The sequence below is a fragment of the Cyprinodon variegatus genome, unplaced genomic scaffold (genome assembly GCF_000732505.1).
Source record: "Cyprinodon variegatus isolate N-32 unplaced genomic scaffold, C_variegatus-1.0 Scaffold674, whole genome shotgun sequence".
NCBI classification, from domain to species: domain Eukaryota; kingdom Metazoa; phylum Chordata; class Actinopteri; order Cyprinodontiformes; family Cyprinodontidae; genus Cyprinodon; species Cyprinodon variegatus.
The window spans coordinates 198,021-219,890 of NW_015151127.1; the positions used below are offsets into that span (position 1 = coordinate 198,021).

The following is a 21,870-nucleotide window of genomic DNA, read 5'->3' on the forward strand; positions in this document are numbered from 1 at the left end:
AAGTATTCCTGATTCTGATTCCTCTTTGTGAATGAAATGGTGACCAGCTTGAAACAGCTCCCGAATGTGTGCAATGGTAATTGAAAGACATCTTCTGCCTCCATTCATCTGTTTACTACAGTGTGTTGAATTCATGTTAATGTGTATTTAAAGACATTTAAATAAGTGGAAAAAATTGCAGGGGGGAATAAAAAAAAGTCTAATCAACCAAAACTTTCACGACCCCCATGCAATACCTTCGTGGAGGGTCGCAGACCCCCTGTTGAAGAACTCCGCTTTAAGGTATTATACCAATCACAAAATATACAGAGTGCCCAAAGCATGCTTATGTGTCCCTGCATATTCACTTATCAATAAACTGAGAGTTAGTCATACTATTAGTCTAGTCATACCATTAAGCACATAACCAACTAGGGAACTTTCTGTTTGATAAATAAGCATTACATTTCTTAGGGAAATCCCAAGCAAAACAACTTTCTCAGAATGTCAGAGATGCACTCTTAATTTGGTTGAAATTCTTATATTAACACAAATAAAGTATATGATTATTTAGTAGACATAGAATACTGCATTCTGCAGAATATCAATGAATTGAGAAAATATTCCACGGACCAGTGTATAGAGGCCTTGGTCCTGATGTTTTTCTTGCTGCATGTCTTCTAACTCTCTATCTCTACTCTTAACAAAAAAGGCTGCTTCCACAAAAAAAACAAAAAACAATTTGACCAAAATAATAATTTCACTATCATTAATTATCTTTCGACATTATGTAATTGTCAGAGACATTATGTAATTGTCATAGGTTTGTGCCTTCCACAAACATGGAAATCTAAGGGATATGATCCAAATAAAAGGAACTTGGAAATACACATAATGTGTTTTTATCAATATTTTTACCTATATTTCCTATAAATACGACAGTAATTGAGTCACATAATTGCGGTTCAGTCTTTATGGCACAAAATTTATTTTTACAACAAAAGATTTCTTTATAAACACTCTGTACATCTCCATATTTACACTGAATCCCATTTATTCAAATCCGACAACAGTTTCACAGTTCAGAGAAGCTTATCAAAATATATCCTTAAACATGTTTGGAGTTGAGGTAAATTAAATATTCCAGACACTAAAACACAAGCTGGCCATACTGAAGCTAATACTGCTCATAATAACAAGATCCAGGGCATGGTTGTGGGCAAGTTGTTAATGCTGGTGAACTTTGGTGAGAGGTCCATTGCTGTTATAGGAATCATTTTAACAGGAATGAATCGTCATCTGAGCTGTGTTCCACTGCCGCCGCATCCAACGTTTGATCTTCATTTGTTCGACTCAAAGTGTCCCTTGATAAAAGCGGAGTCTCCACTGAGGGGGATCTTAAGGTATTATTAGAAGAGACCACCACTACGTAACGTTCACTGTCCTCATTATCCTCCTCCTCCACCTCCTCCTCCCTCTGCTGCTTGTATCCATGAATATCTGCAGTAACAACAGCGTTCTCCGCTACCCGACGGCTGCAGGATGGGGTGGAGCTTAACGCAAAGCATGCAGCAGCCACTTCTTCCCCAGGGTCCTCTTCAGGAAAGCTGGTGTTAATATAAATAATATCCTCTCTACTGGAAGACTCTGGAAGCTTTTCTGCCAGCTTTTCCAACATTTCCCGCAGTTGTGGAAACAAGGGTCTGTCTACCGGATCAGCTCTCCAGCAGCTGTACATGATCTCATACCTATGCAGTGGGATTAAAAGGAAACAGTCATGTATTTTTACTTTGAAAAAAAGAAATAGCCCAAATGTACATTTTATACTGAAGAAAAAATATGTATGAATGGATAAATAAATGATAAAATCATTTGTTTAGCCCCAAGGAGCAGTCTGCTTCATCCTGTTTTTTTTCATTATAAAGAGGCATTCTCTACTAATCTACAGTCTTCTATGTTCCTGTTCATTGTAAGTGGGTTAAACAAAGTTAGATGCAGCTTTTGAGTTTTAAATGCAAAGATAAATTTGCTGTTGTGACCATCAAATTGCCTTTACTTTTGGTCACTTCTGGGTGCTAGAAATCCAGGTCTTAACATGCTCAAAAGGCAATGTCCAGACTGTGAGATGCTGCCATTTATTATGCACACACACTGAATGCGATCCAGATTCCTGTGTGCCCGCTATGGCAGCGTGCAAAGGAAATGGTCATATCGATCCATATATGGATATAATGTTTTTTTTACAGAGAGCTTTAAAAAAAAAAAAAACCTTTACCTCCCCACACCCTTATCTTGAGTTCACCCACGGCGCCACCATCGTAGAGCAAAAATATAGAGTAACAATTCACAAACAAACCAATTAGCGCCACCAAACCAATGTATTGTAACTAAATAACATAGATCCAAACAACCCCTGGACACAGAACTACAAATGGCTCCTATACTTACAGCTATTCAGTTTTGACTAAAATATTTTGGTGGCTGCACCTACTAGATTTCCCTGCTGTGTAAATCCAGAAATAACTGTCTAAAATATGTCAATTTTAGGTTAAGAGCTTTTGTCCAGGTATCTACTAGAAGGGAAACTTTTTAATAAAGTTACTTGTGCAAGTCCTACCTGCATATTCTTTTATATTTCAAAAGGGGTTGTTATGCTATGGAGTGATATGTTATAGTAGGTTATATATCTCATATAACTCAATATTCCACCTTTATTTTTGAAAAACAGCCAAATTAGGCAATATATTTTATTATTTGAAATGATTTTGACTGAATAAACACTCACAGTTCATCCAAACAGTTGGGTGGCTGCTTCAGTCTGTGGCCCTCCACAAGATAATCATAAATCTCATGGTTCTGGACCCCTGGGTATGGCGTCATGCCTCGTGTAGCAATTTCCCACATGGTTACACCAAAAGCCCACTGTGGACAATTTCAAAAGTAAAACATTATTTTCGATTATTGGGACCAGGCAAGTATTAAAAAAACATGGCAAGCATAAACCGCAAAAAATTGACTGGATTATTCGAAATAATTAAAACTTCTTCAAAATGTAAAATGTTCTTCGGATTTAAAACATTTAGATCACATCTCTATCATTTAAATACTATAAAAAGTCTTTGGTTTCTTAGTCTTAATGTTTGCTTGGCTTTTTATTAAGTGGGAAAATAATAAAAAGAAAACCAGGAAAGTTGTAAAGTAAACTTTTGACATTATCCCACAAATATCAGCAGCAAATTTACTCAGATGTTTAAGGCATCTGAAAATAGAGCTTTAAGTTAAAGGAACTGGAAGCTTCAACAATCAAAACAACTTTTTTTTTTTAAAGTTAGTTAGTTCTCCATTTAGTTGTTGCCTGATGGTTTTAAGGAACCATTACAGGGGCAGAGCTACATCATACTTACAACATCACTCTTCACAGTGAACACTCTGTCTGCGAGACTTTCCAGTGCAATCCACTTTACGGGCATTTTAGATATCCTTCCCTGCCTGTAATAATCTCCGCTGTAGATCTTTTTTGATAACCCAAAATCAGCGACACAGACGGTCAGATCATCTCGCAGCCTGTAAAACATGCATGTGTTAGTGAAAAAAAAAAAAAAAAACAAACAAATCTCTTAGGTAAAGTTTTTTTTATTAAGAAAACGTCATAAACAAATAACAAAACCTGAACCCACATGCAGTTACGTGCCGCCAGATCGCGATGCAGAAAATTGCGACTGCTGAGATACTCCATACCCAAAGCAATGTCAACCATGAACCTCAGGAGATTCTGAGTGGGTAGGAACTGTCCAAAGAGGAGGGAATGGAGTTGATGTCAAAATAAAATGTGAAATAAAATGTGCACGTTACATAATGGCTGTAATTTTACCATGGGGCTCTCTCCGTGGCGTGAGCGCAGCAGGAAGCTATGAAGATCTCCGTGTTTCATAAACGGGAGGATGACCATAGGTTTGGGAAAATGTCCGCATCCATTTTCTAAGCACACACCTTAGGGGGTCAAATTAAGACAAAAATGTCAGATAAGAACAGATGACAGGGAGGCCAGAAGAGAGATTCGAAGAGGTCATAAGGTTAGTCATACCCAGCAGATTGATGACATTAGGATGGTGGAAATCTTTCATGCAGGCCGCCTCATTTAAAAACTCTTCAATTTCCCTTTGAGAGAAGCTTTCCACTGATAGAAAAAAAATACACTTTTATATTTGTTCTTTGTTTTAAGCTTAACACACGTTTAAAATCTTCATATGATAGTTAGGCTTACATTTCATTGTCTTCACTGCAACTTTTTCTGAGGTACCGTCTGTGTGTTTTAATCGTCCCTCAACAACTGAGCCAAATTCACCTGCAAACAACAGAACCGATTCAAGCAATCTGATTTCAAATATGTTCATTCACCTTCGTTTATGAGGCCACCAGAAAGTATTTACACCCCCAAGAATCCATCCATCCATCCATTTTCTGACATGCTTATCCCTGCTTGGGTCACAAGGGGTGCTGGTGCCTATCTCAGGCTGTCAATGGGCGAGAGGCATGGTACACCCTGGACAGGTCGCCAGTCTTATCCTGTTTCATAAGTATTCAAATTTCCCATTCCTGACTTAATATTTTGAATCAGCATCTTTGCCAGCAGTCACATTTTTGTTTATGTTTGTCGATTCACTCCTTTTTCTGCAGATCTGAAGTTCATTGAAAACAGGAATCGACTGAGCTCGATGTTGCGCATCACAGAAAAGTCTGTGAAAGCTTAATTACCTTGAATGTTATAGTTTATTATACATGCAAAGAAAAATTAAAGGGAAAATCCTTATTTTGCCTCTGTAAAGGTATTTTCTGGTAAACTTATGCCAAAGAAAACCAAACCAAAGACAGAAATAAAATTAAATACAAAAATAAAGAAATAAAACGTGGAACCGTTGGTGTGAATACTTTCAGTTAGCACTGTAGATGACCAAAATGGTTCCCTCACCTTCTCCAAGAATTTTTCCAATTGAAAGAAAATTTCTTGCGATCATAACGTCCTGCAGTTTGGCCTGGAGTTCTTCACTTACACCAAGGTTCCCAACTGGACAGAAGAGAAAGGTGAATAAATATTACTTCAAATATCTGACTAAAGGAGATGAACAAATTCCATTGATTTTAATAAGTTTAAGAACATACGTGTGATGGCTACAGCCGAGCGGCTGTATGATCTCTGGTTAGTGTATTGTATCACAGGCTCTGACTGTTCTGCACTGCCCAGCTTCCACCTGCAGAGGGCGACAAAAGAGAAGAAACATTTCCACTGCTGTCAGAGGAGTTAAAGGGAAAACTAAAAGGCTGGAGAAGGATTATTCACATCTAATGGTCATCCAGTAGTGAGGAAGAAATCTTGCATGTTTATTCCTAACTTGACTTTCAAATATTTTTTATTTTTTTATCTTTGCACCAGCCTATGACAAATTCCTCTCCATTTCCTGAATCTCAAACCTGAGTCATGGCCTCTACAAAAAGGAAAACCAACAGCTGCCCCATTATTATGTGTATACAGTGATGACTAACATGATTTAAATCCAGCTCATAAAGATGGGTATATATCTGTATAATTGTACTACTATAAAAGAATTGTTTGTTTTCTAGGTAAAATTAAACATCTAACTGCCTGTCTGTCTTCTAGAACTAAATAAATAACAATTAGGATGCTGCAGTTAATCAGTGTGTATTGGTCAACATACCCAAAACAGGATACAGATGTCTTGTGCCGTACACACAGGACCCCCCAGATGACAAGCAGCAGCAGAGCGATGGCACAAAACAGGCCTAGTATGACTGAGACAGCGTATGGGACCCCGGTGTCTGGGATGGATGTAGGAATCACATCTGAAACAGAGATAAGATTAGGCTGCAACATTGAAAAGCATGGTCAAAGCTCTGATTTAACCCAAAAAAAACAATCTACTATTTCAGGCATGGAAGAATAATAGATACAAATGTATTTCCTACTTCTCCATTCAAACAAAAATTAAAAATAAAAGAAAATTACAACAATGAAAATATGCATATTTCAAAATTACTCTAAAGCAACTCTAAAGGTGTATTATTCTAAAGCAACCAATCAGATCCCATTTCCACTGGACCTTCCAATAGAAGTTAAATGGCAATGTTTCCAGTAGGGATGGGCAATAAATCAACATCAGTGTATATTTTGATAGACACCTGGTTAATATCAATAGAAAGTCTGTCTAATAATATTGTCAATAATTCTACTCTACTCTGATTCAGAACCACACGGCATTCTGGGGGATGTAGGCAGAGGAAAGGATTGGACCTTTCCACCTCTCAGCCAAACTAAGCAATGTTGGTTGTAGGGCTGACCTTTTTTATTTTATGGAAGTTAAAGGTTATGTTTAAATAGGGTTAAAGTAAAGGAATTTTTTTAGCGCCCCTTATTTCTGATAGATAAACAAAACACTCATCTGTAAATCTCTATATTAGTAGATATAAAAGGCTAATATTGTGATAAATCTTTCAGCCAATAATGCACAGGCCCAGTCTTAAAACTCTGGTGGCAAAGTTACACGATGTAAGATATTTAAAGGTTTGGTTAAAAGACTGTTTTTTTTTTTGTAGTTTGACAGTGGGGAAAAACCAAATGTGAAGATATAGCAGTGCTATTTGTGAAATAAACACAATTTAGACCATTTTTGTTTGAAGACTATTATTTAGCTGATCATAGTGTCTATTGACTTTTAATTAGTAAATGAGGAAGTCCTGTTTTTCTCAGAATATAAATGTGGTTGTTTTTTTTATGCAGGCCACTGTTTGGAACTTCTTGGGCTTCTCTTTTAGCAGGAAACTTTTCTTAACACTATTCCATAAAGGTCTGATTTAGGGAGTGTATGACTCTTCCAGTGTTACAATCCTGCTCTTACTACTGTTTAAGCTGAGGTGAACTGTCACGTCTTGGTGTGGTTGCAGTTGTTCCATACTCTCTTATTGTCAGATAATGGAACGAAACAAGGTATATTCATAGCTTGAACTGTTGCTATTTTACACTTCCTAACATCTTTCTTCTTGACCCGTCTGATGTGTTCCTGGCTTTTGATGATATCCTTTACAGAACAGCTTCATCTGTACACAGATCAAAATACACACAGAAGGTCCTTCCTTTTTGTGTCTCTTACTTTGTATTGACCTGACAAGAAAAATCCCCCCAAAGTGCACCAACGTTTGAGGTCAAATGAAAAATTAAGAAAAGTGAAATAATTATCAGGACTTCTGAAAAGTCTATAAGTTTGATACGTGTAACACAATGCAAAGCTTTTTAACCTTTATATTAATTCAGTGTTTTGTTAACTATTGTCATGTTTTAGAATATTTCATTCAAACACTTGACTGGTCTTTATAAACACATCAGCAAACCATTTCTGTTCACCAGATTTGCAGCCAAGATGCCTTGGGTGATAAGTTAGACAGATAAAACAAACAGGCGGCTTACTGTCTTTTGGCGGCACATAGAGCAACAATGGCTGGCTGACCATGCCGCTCCCTGCCTGCGTACATGCAGCCACCTCCACACTGTAGGTCACGTTGAATGTTTTTATATCGACAACAGCCACTGTGTTCTCAGTGTGCACCTGAAATAAAACACAAGAACTTCAATGAAGAACTGTACCAATCATATTATTTGCAATAAAACTATAAATTACCCTTTTTATTAGAAAAAATTAAAAAGAAAAAAGAACAATAGGAATAAGTAAAGTTTTACTTTGGGCTAAATAAAAGTAAGAACATTGTACACCATAGAAACTAACTGCATGTGGAGGTGTTGTGAAGCACTTCCAGTATGAAACCTGTTTGGAAAGTCCTAAGAACTCCACATGGAGGGTTACTGTAAAAAAAAAAAAAAAGGAAGGACATAAAGTCTCTGATGAAGCTCGTGCTAAATGTGAAGGAACATGTGACAGACACAGCTCCAAATTTCACAACACTTATGGTTCCATCTGGAGGTGGTTGGCTTTCCCAAAGTGCTGACCGAGGAAGCGTCTAACATATTTATTTATTTTTTTTTTTTTTGAGTTCTCACGGCACTAGTGACTTGTTTTTTTGACAGTAGGCTGATAGGGAAGGAGGTATGAGAGAGAGGGAGAGACATGCAGGAAACGACCACAGGCCGGATTCAAACCCAGTTCGCCCGCATCGAGGACTAAGGCCTCCATACATGGGTCATGTGTGCTAACCACTGCACCACCTGCACACCCAGCTGAGATACATTTTGTAATATCCTTGTATCGCACTGAGAAATATTTAATTGACATAAACTTAGATCCATCAGGATAACACAATCATTTATATAAGCTAACCCCATGCATGAGGCTGTTGCATGACTGGAGAACTCATTCAGTGACAGACTGCTGCTACCTAGGTACAGAAAGGAGCGTTAAAGCAGATCCTTCCTCCCAGCAACTGTTAGACTTTCTAACCATCACCCCTCCTGACAAACTCAATACATGTTTATGTGTCTGCTAGCTTTTCACCTCTCTTTTATTTATTTAAATGGTCTGTTTTTTTTTTCATTTCCATAAAAACCAATGCAGGATATGAAGAAAAAAATGTAAAACATCCAAATAATTTACTTGTTTGTTTAATTATGTAGTTTTTTTTTTCATATAGTAAATGGCCTGTACTTATATAAGGGCTTTAACAAGTCATAGTAAGGTTCAGCAATGGGCTCTATGCACAACAGCACTACCTCCTAAACTTAAGGAAGCTCTTTTGTTTCCTGTCTTACATTATTGGATGAACGGATTAATCCAGGTGTGTCTGGCCATGGTTACTGAGATCAGTTTGCAATATAATTTCAGTCACATTACATTACGTAGTGGTAATACGTTTAAAGTGGGTTTTCCACCACACACAAGGGTAACAGTGCGCAGATCCATTCATGCAAGTCAAGGTAAGCACTTTCCCATGTAACGTAATGTTTCCCATGTAATGTTCAGCCACAATGGACTTTGCCAAAAACCAGGTTTTCAAGGTCTTGAAGACATTAAAATTCACATCTACAAGCAACATCTAAATGCTGAGTGTGTGGTTAGTGCAAAGTAAAAAAAAAAGAATTAAGATCACAATTCTGTTTAAAACAAACAAACAAACAAAAAAGAATCCTGAATGCTTTCGCTTTTGATTTTCTTTGAATATCTTTGATTTATCTCTTGAGGTCAGATGAAGCTGAAAATGAAATAGTTTGAGTTAAAATCATTGTTACATTTGGGGGAAAAAAGGGGAGGTTTGTAAGACTGAGAACAAATATCTATTTGGAAGAACGGGGAGCAAAATTATGTTGTCTGGATGTTTTGCTGCAGAAGAGCGTAGAGTCCTTCGCAAAATAGATATGAGGGGAACATTATGTGAGAATATTGCAGCATTTTTCCACATAATGTGGGTTTTCTCATGGACAATAGTTGCACTGGTTACAAAATTGCTTAAAGCCAAAAATGTCAAGGCTTCGGTGTGGCCATCAAGAGCCCTGAGCTCATGAAAAAACACATGAAACGGTTTGTGTAGAAAGGCTTCCTTCAAGTCTGACTCTGTCTTGTCCTCTTGGAAGAAATAAGCACAAAAAAAAAAAAATTAAGTAAACTCTTTTAAGATGTTGGTGAAAGGATACACAAAACCATTTGGACTAAGTCCTATAGTTTACAAGGCAAAGTGTCTCTTGGAGGAAATCAAACTTCTTTTACTTATTACCCTTAGTAGATACAGGAATTATTTTGGTAACTGACTGAAAAACAGGAAAGGTGTTGTTTGGTTTAGGGTCAGACAGTGAGGAAAAGGTAAAGTGAGCAATGGTTAAGATCTTTTATGCACTTTATTAATTATATATCCAGTTCACCTTATTGTTTCCTACAAACACTGCAGATCCATCAACACCTCACCAGTTAACATCCCAACAGATAACTCCGAGGTTTAAACGACTTGCCATTGTGCAAAGTTCCAGAAAAAGACTTACTCTTTTAAGACTCTTAAAGGGACAGCTGGACGATAAATAGATTTAACCAATTAATCAAACTTTTTGTTAAGGAGAAACTATGTTTTGGAAAATCTGGATTTTTGGTGATGTCAGCCCATCTCTTTGTTGTTAGATGTATACTCCTTAATAGGTAAAATATCTCATTGTTCAACACTGATAGCTAAAAACATTATGTGTGTCATATTGTCACTATTTACAATGGCAAAGCCTGGTAACTGGATTTTCATGAGTGCATCAGAGTTTACACTAAGATGCACTTTGAATTCAGGCGAACTGAGACAAGAAATACAAGCAGGTTCCTAAAAGTAATTTCTGTAATTTATAATCTGCTTTTTATGAAAAAGAAAGGAAGAAAAAAATGTATTTTGCTATGAACTTTTTTAGTTTTTACTCTGAGCCCAGCCTTACTCACAGGATATTTATTCGTAAGGTACAAAACCTTGTGTATTCATACTTTTTTTTCACTCAGATGACTCATTTCCTAATGGAAATAATACTGATGTCCAGTTTTCACACTGTCTAGTTCCTTTGATTTCAGCACATAAGGGAAAGACAGGAAATAGGATTGTACTAGAGTGCTAACATACTTTAACTATGACACTAATACACAAGTAGGTGACGTTACTGAATGATGGTTTCTAGAAAATATTCTTAAGAAAAACATCCAGATTCAGATTCCTTTGTTGTCATAAATATAATAATGAACAATACTGTAAGATTTAAAACAACCTCAAAAGGGCTTAGAACAATAAATAAATAAATAAATAAATCTTTTGTAATTATTAAGGGAAGTTGGGGGGAGAAAAAAAAGTCACACTGCTGACAGACAAGAGGGAAGTTGACCCTCGTTTCACAAGTCAGCGCAAACTTTTGGAAGCTGCCACATTCCTTCACATACTTGAACTTTAAGTCATGGTAATGCAATTTACTGAGATGTTAAAACAGTTCACACTTAAATGCGTGAATAAAGACCATCTTACTTTTCTTAATATCAATCAAGTAGAACCTGAGCAAATGCAGAACAGGAAATTGGGATTTTATTAATTAGGGTACAGATTATCCAAGCCAACCTGATCCCATGTGAAAAAGTAACCATCACCCTTTGTTAAATCAGGATTTAGCAAAGAATAAAACATTTTTGGATGTTTTTTCTCTACCAATACCCAAGTCTGGTTACAACCTGACATGTACAGTAGCTTTAAGACGTCACCTAAATAGAACCTATCTGGCAACATTAAGCACGCTAAAATGCCCCAAAAAGCAACATGTCATGCCCAGATATAAAGAAAATCAAACACAGATAACCTAACAGTATAAGCTAAAGACTGGGAAATATTTGCATCCATGAGTTCTGAGGTAAAAGACAAAACCGGAACTTTTTGAATATGTGCGTCACGTTACATCCAGAATGAAATAAGCAGAGTTGGAGAAAGAACAGGTAGGCGGTGGGAGTCCAATGGTCTGAGGCTGCTTTGCTGTTTCAGGATCTGGATTACTTTTAATAATTAAGGAAACAATAAATTCCATTCTCCCCTAAAAACTCCTGAAAGACTAAATCCTGTCACTAGTCATTAAAATTAACTGTTCCCAAAACACACCAGGAACTCCATCAAAAAAGGCTGAAGCAAAAAAATAAATAAATAAATAAATAAATAAATAAAAATAAATAAGGTTTTGAAATCATTCAGTCAAAGACTAGAGACTTCGGACATGAATATCACTGGGTTGGTGAGACTGGTCGATGCTGTAATGCTATGGCAGATGTTTTCAAGAAAATGTACATTTCATTGCAGCCTACATAAGTATTATATTGCATATTTCCATCACTATGAACATAATGTACTCATCTTACGATTTCTACTATCAGCAGGATAATGTCATAAAAGGTCTACAGTTCTCCAATGGCCTCCACATTCAGCAGATCTCCAACTTATACAGTAATTTTGGGATGCAGTGAAGTGGAGATAAGCAGTTGACTAGTCTATGGAAACGGCATGATGCTAAAGTGTCAATATGGAGCAAAATCTGCAGAATTTTTCTGACATTTTGCAAGAGGAATCCAACTCAGCAGTAGGAATGCATACCTTTAATGTGGCAAATATTTACTTTTTACTTGTTAAAAGAACTGTAAAAAAAAGGACTTAACATAATCTCCTTTTTCTGAACAAGCCAGATAAAATACCAATTGTTAACAGCAAAGCTAGTGAAATGCATTTTTTTCCCCTCTTAACTTGTTTTCACTCATTCTTGGCCTAAAGGATAATTACGGTACATGAGGTAATCTGAGAAAAGAATCTAGCCTCAGAGCATTTTCTCTGCTTTTTATGGTAGACAAGAAATCTCATTCTACAGCAAACTCTGTATTTATTACACGGTGCTTCCTGAGTGCTGTAGACGGGCACAAGTTTACAGCCCTCTGCTTTGCATTTGCAGCTGTGAGAGCACATCTGCATCAGAAAAAACAGCCTGCACAGGACACATGAGGAAAAATAACAACTGTTCCATAGACTGACACTGGAATTTGGACACATTATACAAACATTGTGGTTTCAAGGACTATTAACTAGATCTGATATTTTTCGATAACGTCTTTATAATCTTCCTCTCTAAGGTTTAAGGGATCCAGGCTTGGGTGCATTATATTTCCTAACAGAGATAGAACAGATTAAAACTGTGTTCACTCTGTTGCAGAGAAGCTCACCTTGATCTCATCTTGACCTGCTCTGTGTTTTACAATGACATCATAACCCTGCAGGATGCCGTTTATTTTGTCCTCTGGTGGAGGTTTCCACTTAATCACCAGGCTTGTGCCATTCAGCTGCACAGTGATATTGCTGGGGTAACTCGATGGCACTGAGAACATGACAAGAAATGGGAACAAACTGATTAAGATAACAGTAAGCATCATAACAAAGAAATAAATTAAACAGTAAGGGAGCCTAAGACACAAAACCAAACATGATCCGCATCAAAATAACTGAAGTAGTTTGAATTCATTTGGTGTTTGGGGACTTCCAGGAATGCCATATCAAATCTTATAACTACAATACTCTCTGTGGTGACTTTAGGAAGGAAATTGAAAGCAGCTCCACCCATTGAGAGCTTTCTGTTTAGTCAGTGGGCCACTCCTGTTTCCTGAGTGACCCATCAAGAAAACACCAGATTTACTGGACAATCCGCTTCTCCGTAGGGGCATTTGCAGTAGTCGTAAAATAATTAGTTGTGTAAGTTCTGAAAATTCTAGTTATAACATCCTAATGAAAAGGAGAAATTTCCACTGAGCTTACTTGAAATGGGAAGCTGGCTGTGCTACTTACAGTGTTGCAATCACTAAAACCCAACAAAGAATTATGAGATATTGAAGCAAATAAATAACTATGAGGGTAATGAAGCAGATACAATAAACAGACAGGAATTATTATGGGTTTTCTTTGACACAAGATGGATTAAATTTTAATTGATCTCATTTTAAACCAGCTTTAGAATTGATCTGATCCAACTCCAAACAAAACCCCAGAATATAAGGTTGCCTAAACTGTAACACACCTCCTTCTGTGGTGTTGTCCTGGATCCACATGGAGACTGGAGAGGCCCCCAACTCATTGCTACAGGAAACACTCATGTTGTACCTCGTCATAGCTCTGAGCCCGGGGACTTCACAATGGAAAGGCGGTACTGTGACGTTGACGAACCTGGTTGTAGTCACCTCCCCTTTCCTCTGACTCACCTCCCTAACCTTGGATGGAGCAGAGATCAGGTGAGAGATCTGAAGACGAGAAGCTACTGCAGCATTTTTCCTCACATGTGGGACTTACCCTGATGTTACAGTTGGTGAGGGGAGAGAAGCCATCGTGTCCAGGGATCCAGCTCAGTAAAAGCTTATTTGGCCGTTTCTCCATCACCTTAAGATGAGTCACAGGACTGGGAAGAACTAAACAAAAACATTAACATATTTGCTTAGCCTACATACAAAATGATTTTAAAAAAATCCATCCAAAAAAGTTCGAGTTTGTACCTTTGACGTTAATCTCAGCTGCCAAGGACGTAGTGACACCCCTCGCATTGTGAGCTTCGCAGCCGAACCGAGTTTGCTTGTAAACACCTGAAAATTGAGCAATGAAATGGGTAAAGTTACACACATTAGATACCATTTCCCAGCAATGCTGTGCAAAACTTAGGAGAAAAATAAGCAGGAAACATTGTCTCTGTTCTCTAGATTTTGGGCAACAAGTCAAATTCTTTTGGAAGCTGAAAGTTCAGAGCAAGAGCTTTCCAGTCTGATGCACAGTGGTAACAATCCTAAAACGGGGCCCTTTTTCCTGGATGCCCAATGTTTCTCATTCAACTGCCAGAGTAGAGTAGGACCAGGACATCTGTGAAATAATGTCCCCTTTGTGCTCAATTTTCCTGCATCTGAGCCTCGGAAACTCTTTTGCAAAGCTGATCCCAGAGCATCCCGAAAACAACAGAAACTAACTAAAGCCACAGATCAATCCTCACTGTGTTAAAGCAAAAAAAAACAAGGTGCTATTGTGAAGCTGAAAATATAATAATACACATCTGTTTAGCTGATGGTGTAATACACAAAAACACTAGGAACTGTAATTAAAGGGAAAGGTGATTCTCCAAAGTATTGACTCACTTTGGTATAATAGGAACATAAAAAAAAATGCATTCCCATATTTACAGGAAAAAGGAAATGAATCAGGGTCAAGTGTTGTCATTTCTGCTTTCACCCTACTCTAGTAAGTAAATCAAAACAAAAGTAATAATACATACAGAAATCTGTGGGGGGGGGTTCCACATGGAAACTGGGATGAGGTTCAGTATGAGCAAGAATAGCTTAAGTGCATTCAGCACCCTCTAATTTTCAGGTTTGGGTTTTCTCCAGCTGCCAGCCTGGGATGTCGACTCTTTCCATCTTCTATGCATAAAGCAAATACAGTCTCAAATCCAGAAGGAAGTCATTAAAAAGTTAATCTGAAGTGTATTTGTTTTTCATAAAATGAAACTAATGGCTAAATGAAGTTGATCAAACTTCTTGTTTTGGAGGTTTAAGAGCATTTTAACTCTCAGATAACATGCTTACTCAATTTGAATTACATTCAAGTTGAGAGTTAGGTTGTTCATATATTTCAGGATATAAATGTTAAACTCTCCTAGAGGAAAAGATAAGCATGCATCTGCAAAGTGATGCTGAAGAGATAAACTTACCTTGAGATGTTATTTTATAATTTAACACCAATGAATTATATTTTTCTTTTTAAACCTTCTGAAGAGAACATCTTATTTATAAGATTAGGGATGATTAATCTTAACAATGAGGTTTACAGTGTGTTGCATTGAACAGGATGAATCTGTTTGAATGTTTTCAGTAGCCGTTTTACTTTAGAAACATATTGGACTTTACTTTAAGCCAGGAAAAAAAAGAGTTAATTTGGAAAACAAAGGTGAAGTAAGCTTAAATGATTTTCAGTAAACATTTGGTGAACCTGGGACAAGCTGACTCAGTCAGTAGATCATCAGTGTCTGGTCAGGTGGCTCAGCCACACTCTGGAATCAAGGAAGCTGTAATTGTTTTCAGAAACTTGCCACAAGTTTGTGAAACTTGAGAAAAACTGGCTTTTCAGCTGTTTAGGTAGGCAGAAAAACAGATATAAGGTCTCAATAATTAAATGTTAGAAAGGTTATGCAATGTTCTTGTTTTATGAACAGCGCAACCCATGGTTAACCACTGTAATAACAGCAGTTTAATTATATGAACAGACCTTTATCTTTTGTGACCGGGGGCCCTTGACCCCCTCAATGAGGGCAAAGGGGTTAGTTTGCAGTAAAGCACGTTTGCACTGCTCTGGTATGCCAATATTTGGTCCTGCACAGGGCCCTGCCTGCAGTCTGCCAGGCTCTGTGTTCTGGCTCTCCTTACTGGGCTGTGGGCCGTCCTGTGAATGAGCCTTTGTCCACCGATCCAACCCCCGAACAGCCAGGCCCCTTACACACGCAGGACCAGAGCACAGCTTTATACCTTTAACCCCTCAGCTTCTGGTAATGGTAGGGCTGCTTAGACTGAGGGAGTGTTTAGATTCAATCTCATGCTTCTGATAATGTTAACTCTGAGAGAAAGTGTCCATAAAGGAGCGTATGTTGGGGAACTAAGACAACATTATTTCCAAAAAAGGTCTGTGTTCCTGTATTGTTGTAACATCCAAGGACACTACTTTGTGTTAAAAAGTCTAGGGCACAACATCTGAGTAACCCTGATAACTGCAGCTTTTTAAGGCAACACAAAACATTTTTGAGCAACAGAAACCAGCAGTCTATGGCAACCAGATCAGCCAAAACAGCACTATGCTGAAACAGGACTAAATTAGCTTAGAAGTCACAATCTAAGCACTCCCTCCATTTGCTCTGTTATTCTTCAGACACACCCCCCCTCTGATCTTGACTGTGTCAAAGAAATCATAACAAAAGAAAGTCAGCAATAAGCTCAATGTGGAGGCTGACTTTTTTCAATATCAAATTAATTCAGTTTTTTTTTGAAACATTATGAAACATTGTCCCAGTTGTTGTTTTTCTGTGCTATTTGTTATACATTTCCCTTAACTTTAACAGCACTGATAAAAAATGTGCTATCAGTGCTTTGTCTATGGCTGTGTTCCTCAGTGCTGGTCATTTTGACCTACTGCTCTGTACTTTAAGCTTTCAACTTTTTGCTTTAGGATTTGCATGATTGGACTGCCTCCTCCATATGTGATCTGTTTAAGCACTTCTGTTTGCAGGATCTGTTTAAGTTTGTAGTGCTGCTAATGAGCCGTCTGTTTAAACCTAGTTTGTTTAAGCAAAGAAAAAAAAGTGATGTCATTTAAGCAATAGTTTATCAAAGTCTCTTAAAAAAAGGAATGTCTGTAAAACCATAAACGGCTAATTTCCAAGTTAGTAATAAGTAATAACATATACTGCCTTGTTAAAAGTATTTCCCCTAAATCTAACATGTTAGAAAACATTGGCAAACCAAATCAATATTCCACATCAGCATTAAAAGCTCTATGCCTATGGTAAGACATGGTGGTGGCAGGAGCAAGCTGTGGGACTGCATGTCTGCCCCAGTGCAGAGAGTGTTTCTTTATGTGTTTGGTTTGCACTCAGCCTTTTTAACATATTTTCTTCAGTCTTTTAAAGTCATCATGCTGGCCTGTTAGTGTGCTTGGTGTGTGTGATTTGTAATGGGGGCAGGTATGGGTGTAATTCTAGAAATTCTGTGTTGGATGGCAATGGAGTAATGTTTTTGATTGTAGAAAGCACTTTGAACTACATTAATTGTATGAAAATGCTTTACAAACAGAGATTGATTGATGATTGATTTTCTTCAGCAGAGACAGAGAAGCAGAACACAGCTGATGGGATGAAAACTAGGCAATCATACTGAAGATTAAGACAAAGCAAACACAAAAGTGGGAAATACCCCAAAAAACATGCAGTTGGTTCAGTCAAGGCCCTGAGTTCAAACATATAAAAAAGCAGAAAATAAATGCATGTTAAGCTTTTTTATTTTTTTCTGTAAAAATATTTGAACACCATCTTAACAGGTATGCACCACCATGTATTTGTCTATTGCATTAAAGCCTAGTAAAATTAGGGCTGCAACTAACAATTGTTTTGCAAATGGATTAATCTGTCGATAATTTTTTTTCAATTAATCGATTAATAATCGGCTAGAAAAAGGTTCCTTAAAGAAGGCTTTTGCAAAATTAAACCAGGTGAAACTAAAGCTTTTCCACTTAAGGAGTTCTGGATGGAGCATATCGACAGACAAAAAACGATTTATATCTTAAATGTAAAATGTTTAAATATTTTTTTTTTACAATTTTGTTAGAATTATTGCTCTAAGTTGTTTGCTCTGTCAGCTAAAAGCACGTTTTAGTCTCTACACAGCAGTTAATGATTAATCGATTCCTAAATTAGTTGACGATTATTATTTCAATAATTGATTAATCACGATTAATCTGATTAATTGTTTTATTCCTAAGTGAAATATACTGAATGTTGTTGTTGTAAAGTCACAAAATATCAGACAGTTTAAAGGAAATTAATATCTGTGAGGTTACTCAGTATTTGCCTAACGTACACTAAAACGTACACTATCATCATCACAACTTAGGAGAACAGTCAGGTTAAGGACCTTGCTTTCACATCAGCAGCAAAAAACATTATATCAGACACCCATTTAAAGGAAGAACTTTGATGCTTTAATTTACTCTATTTTCATTAAAGCAGTTAAACAAGTTAATCAGGACATAAAAAAAACTGTGATACCTAAAAGCGGAAAAAACATGTCTCATTTAAAGCAGTAACTGGCATATACCTTTGATGTCTTATTAGAAGTTTAAAGGGTAGCTTCCTATCTAAACCCCGGCACGTCTAATAAATACACAGTGCAGCTATAATATAACTCTTTGCAGTTAGATTTAATGACAGAAAGCTTGAAGCCATGCTAAAAATAAAGACAGCATGATGCATCTGAGGTTTGATCATAAACATGGTGCCTGCTTGGTCCCCAAAACATCAACAACTCTATAGGACATTTTTATTTCACGACTATGTGTTATAACACAAGTTCCCAGTTGGTTCCATAGGGTTGCCATCTGCTCACACATCTGTAAAACTGTTTTGGGCAGCTTCTTAGAGGTGTGTGCTTCTAACATCCAGCTCTTTCTCTAAAGTTGCACCGGCTGAGCAGATACAGAAATCATCAACCAGGCAGGAGTGACCGCTGTTAACCGCTCAGAAAAACAAAACGCTGACTAATCTCAATGCAATGAGCAAGGTGCAGCTGCTGAAGCAGCAGAGACGAGGCAGAACAGAAACTACTGACAGGGTAGGGACAGCATGACCAAACGCTTTTATCCGGAAAGGATAAATACCCATATATGTTGATGATTATGTTTTTAACATGAAATAAAAACAAAACCACTTTATCATTATTGAAAGAATCAGTTTAGCTGCTGGAAACATCTGGATTTTTCTGATTGAAAACTAACATATGAGGTTTATCAATACATGTTTTCAATAAATCCCTATGGGTGGATCAGAATCAGAATCAGAATCAGGTTTATTGCCATTGTTAGTGAAGGAGTTCACAAACTAGGAATTTTTTATGGTACAATCGTGCAACATGAAACATATAATATGGAATATGTAAATAAAATTATAAAAATCTCTAAAAACACTGTGGGTATAAGGCATGCAAAAAATGTAAAATAAGAATTTTTACTTTAAAAAAGAAAAGTATGGGAAGAGGAGGAACAAAATGTAAGTGTGATAAATCATAAACTCCATCTGTCACGTTCCCCCAAACTTATTCACAGAGTCACCAAGATTCTCTGCTGTCACATTAATATCTATTATGAGATCAAAATATAAGAAGAGCAGCAAGAGCCTCTCACCTTATAACAAGAACAGGCAGACAATCAGAAAACTTGATGGATTTACCTTCCACAGTCCAGTTGTTGGGAGACACCATTTTCTCAGTGACATGTAGTCCATCTTGGAGCCAACGAATATAAACTGGTTCTGGAGGCCCCACTGCGCTGCAGGTCAGGGTGAAAGGTGTGCCGCTTGTCACATTCAAGTTCTCTGGTTGATGTGTAAATGATGGCAGACCTGAGGAGGAACATTTTTAAAAGTGCATAATATTGATCAAAAGCTGTCAATAAAGAAGCATCTGCTGTTATAACCTTATTAAACCTACCTTCTACCTCCAAAAAGACTGACTGAGACCTTTTAATCACATTGTTGACACTCAGCGTGCAGTAATATTCTCCAGCATCACCTCTCTGCACCTTTTTAATGCTGTAATGTAACAAATAGTGATATATTATCCCCTCTACTTTTTGTGTTAAAAATTCCTTTTTTTTTGTTTTTTTGTTCTGAGAACCTACATGACAGTGGAGAGGACAGACGTGACTCCATCTGCGGTGCTCTTGAGTTCATTGATCCCCAGGTGATGGTCATGGGACAGGTCCTCCCCGTTCTTCTTCCACACAATGTAGGGGTCCAGTCTTGTATCGGGGATGTCAATTGAACAGTTGAATTTAGCCTCTTGGTCCACTGACAGCTGGATAGAGTGGATGGTGGGTTTGAACTGCAGCTGTTTGAGCTGGTCTTTGCTCAGATAAACTGGGGAACTATGGCGTGGAACCACAACAGGATCAAAGGACCTGGTTGGTCTGTGGAAGTTGTCCCTAGATTGCTGAACTGTGTATAGAGGGCAAGATGTTAGGAATCAAACAACAGTTGAAGTATAAAAGAACCTTTAGATTTACTGCATGTTTATCAAACTAAACTTTGTTGTAAAAACTCTATGAGGACGTTAATATAAATTTGGAGTTATGGAGTCACACTTTATATCATCTTAGCATATTCTATTCTTATTTTTAACTTGTGTGTCTTATCAGATGAGATTTAAAAGCAGCTATCTGTCTTATGTTTGCAGATATTTCAAGTAACAAAGCACAAATACTTTGTTACCTTACTTAAGTAGAAACTTGGCTATATGTACTTTACTGGAGTAATTATTTTTTCGACAACTTTTTACTTATATGGTACTCTTTTCATTTTTAATTTTTTTTTTGCTATTATCTCTACTTTGTAATCCTTACATTTTAAAAATAGAGTAGTTTGTTTTGTTTTATTTAAGCTATTTTTCGTTATGGCCTGCTGGTATTTAAAAAAAAATTAAAATCATCAAAATTATTTGCTTTATCCTAAAAATGTATTTCTTTGTGGTTGGACTCGGTACTGCAACAACTTGTTCTCCACATACCAAAATAAATAGTTCTTCATATGATACAAAGTTAAATTTGGCACTGCTACCATTAGTAATATCAATAAGGAAATTTATTATGAGGAAATTATCATCCAGAATTATAGAAAAATGTTCCTTTAATAAGCCAATGCAATAACGCATCTGTTCTTAACATTTGTTTTCCTGCATTACGTTTACTTTTATACTTTAAGTGGTTTAAAAATGGTACAGTACTTTACAGTTTAACTTGGGTAAAAAGCTGAAGTTAATACTGTAACTTCTACAAAAGTGTTTTTAAATAGTAGGATTTGTACTTCTACTTGAGTATAAACATTAATACTTTTGACACCTCTGTATGTTTGTGTGTGACAGAAATTCAGCGTCACCCAAAAACATACAGAAGAAGCACATGGATTGAGCCTTAAAAATCTGGTAGAGGCCATGAAAGACATGAGAAAATGCATGTTTAAATCCCATTTAAACAATCCGGAACAAATTACAAATGATTTAAAGGGTCAAACTTTTAGATTTCGTAACCAGAATTTTTTTTATAATAACCAATGAACACTGAGGGGGGGCCGAAAGCGGATCGGCACCAATCTACATTGTTCCAACAGGAAAATGAATGAGCAAAACATCCATATTTTCTAAATAAAGAGAAACTTTACTTTCCTACAGCCTTTGTTAACAAATAGACAAATATATTTAAACATCCGTAGTTTCCATATAAAAGGTATAGTGGATAAAACTCTTTCAGTTTTGAGTTCTGGGGCGTAAATCTTTTCCGTTGTCATTACTTACCTACTTGTATCAAAAAACATTCTGCATAAAATTGATATTTACAAGTACTAATATCTACATAAATTGATTATTTGATAAGTTTTTATTAGAATTTTTATCTATCTATGATTTCACTGAAGACTCCTAGATGACTTGCAGAGACATATTTTCTCTTAACCTCATATAACACAAAATCTACAACAAGATCTACAAAATCTAGTTCTGAAAAGAGCATGAATTCTGTATTTATCATCTTTGTTGTTAATATATTGATGTGTTAGCCTGGGTGCCAGTC

At 36.8% G+C, this 21,870-nt stretch overlaps 1 protein-coding gene across 1 annotated transcript in view; it reads right to left on the bottom strand.

Moving 5' to 3' along the window:
- Nucleotides 1-948: 948 nt before the first annotated feature.
- The window catches only part of mertk (MER proto-oncogene, tyrosine kinase), a 22,050-nt gene continuing 1,128 nt past the window's right edge, over nt 949-21,870 (bottom strand). The window contains exons 2-19 of the mRNA XM_015394139.1: nt 19,930-20,245; nt 19,740-19,840; nt 19,481-19,651; nt 14,007-14,093; nt 13,807-13,922; nt 13,538-13,727; nt 12,693-12,844; nt 7,457-7,595; nt 5,694-5,838; nt 5,140-5,228; nt 4,949-5,044; nt 4,244-4,324; nt 4,064-4,156; nt 3,851-3,969; nt 3,657-3,766; nt 3,384-3,543; nt 2,765-2,901; nt 949-1,727 (exon numbers count right to left, since the gene is read on the bottom strand). Of these exons, the coding sequence (XP_015249625.1) occupies nt 1,253-1,727; nt 2,765-2,901; nt 3,384-3,543; nt 3,657-3,766; nt 3,851-3,969; nt 4,064-4,156; nt 4,244-4,324; nt 4,949-5,044; nt 5,140-5,228; nt 5,694-5,838; nt 7,457-7,595; nt 12,693-12,844; nt 13,538-13,727; nt 13,807-13,922; nt 14,007-14,093; nt 19,481-19,651; nt 19,740-19,840; nt 19,930-20,245 (2,777 nt within the window). The 3' untranslated portion in view covers nt 949-1,252. The remainder of the gene's footprint in view (nt 1,728-2,764; nt 2,902-3,383; nt 3,544-3,656; nt 3,767-3,850; nt 3,970-4,063; nt 4,157-4,243; nt 4,325-4,948; nt 5,045-5,139; nt 5,229-5,693; nt 5,839-7,456; nt 7,596-12,692; nt 12,845-13,537; nt 13,728-13,806; nt 13,923-14,006; nt 14,094-19,480; nt 19,652-19,739; nt 19,841-19,929; nt 20,246-21,870) is intronic.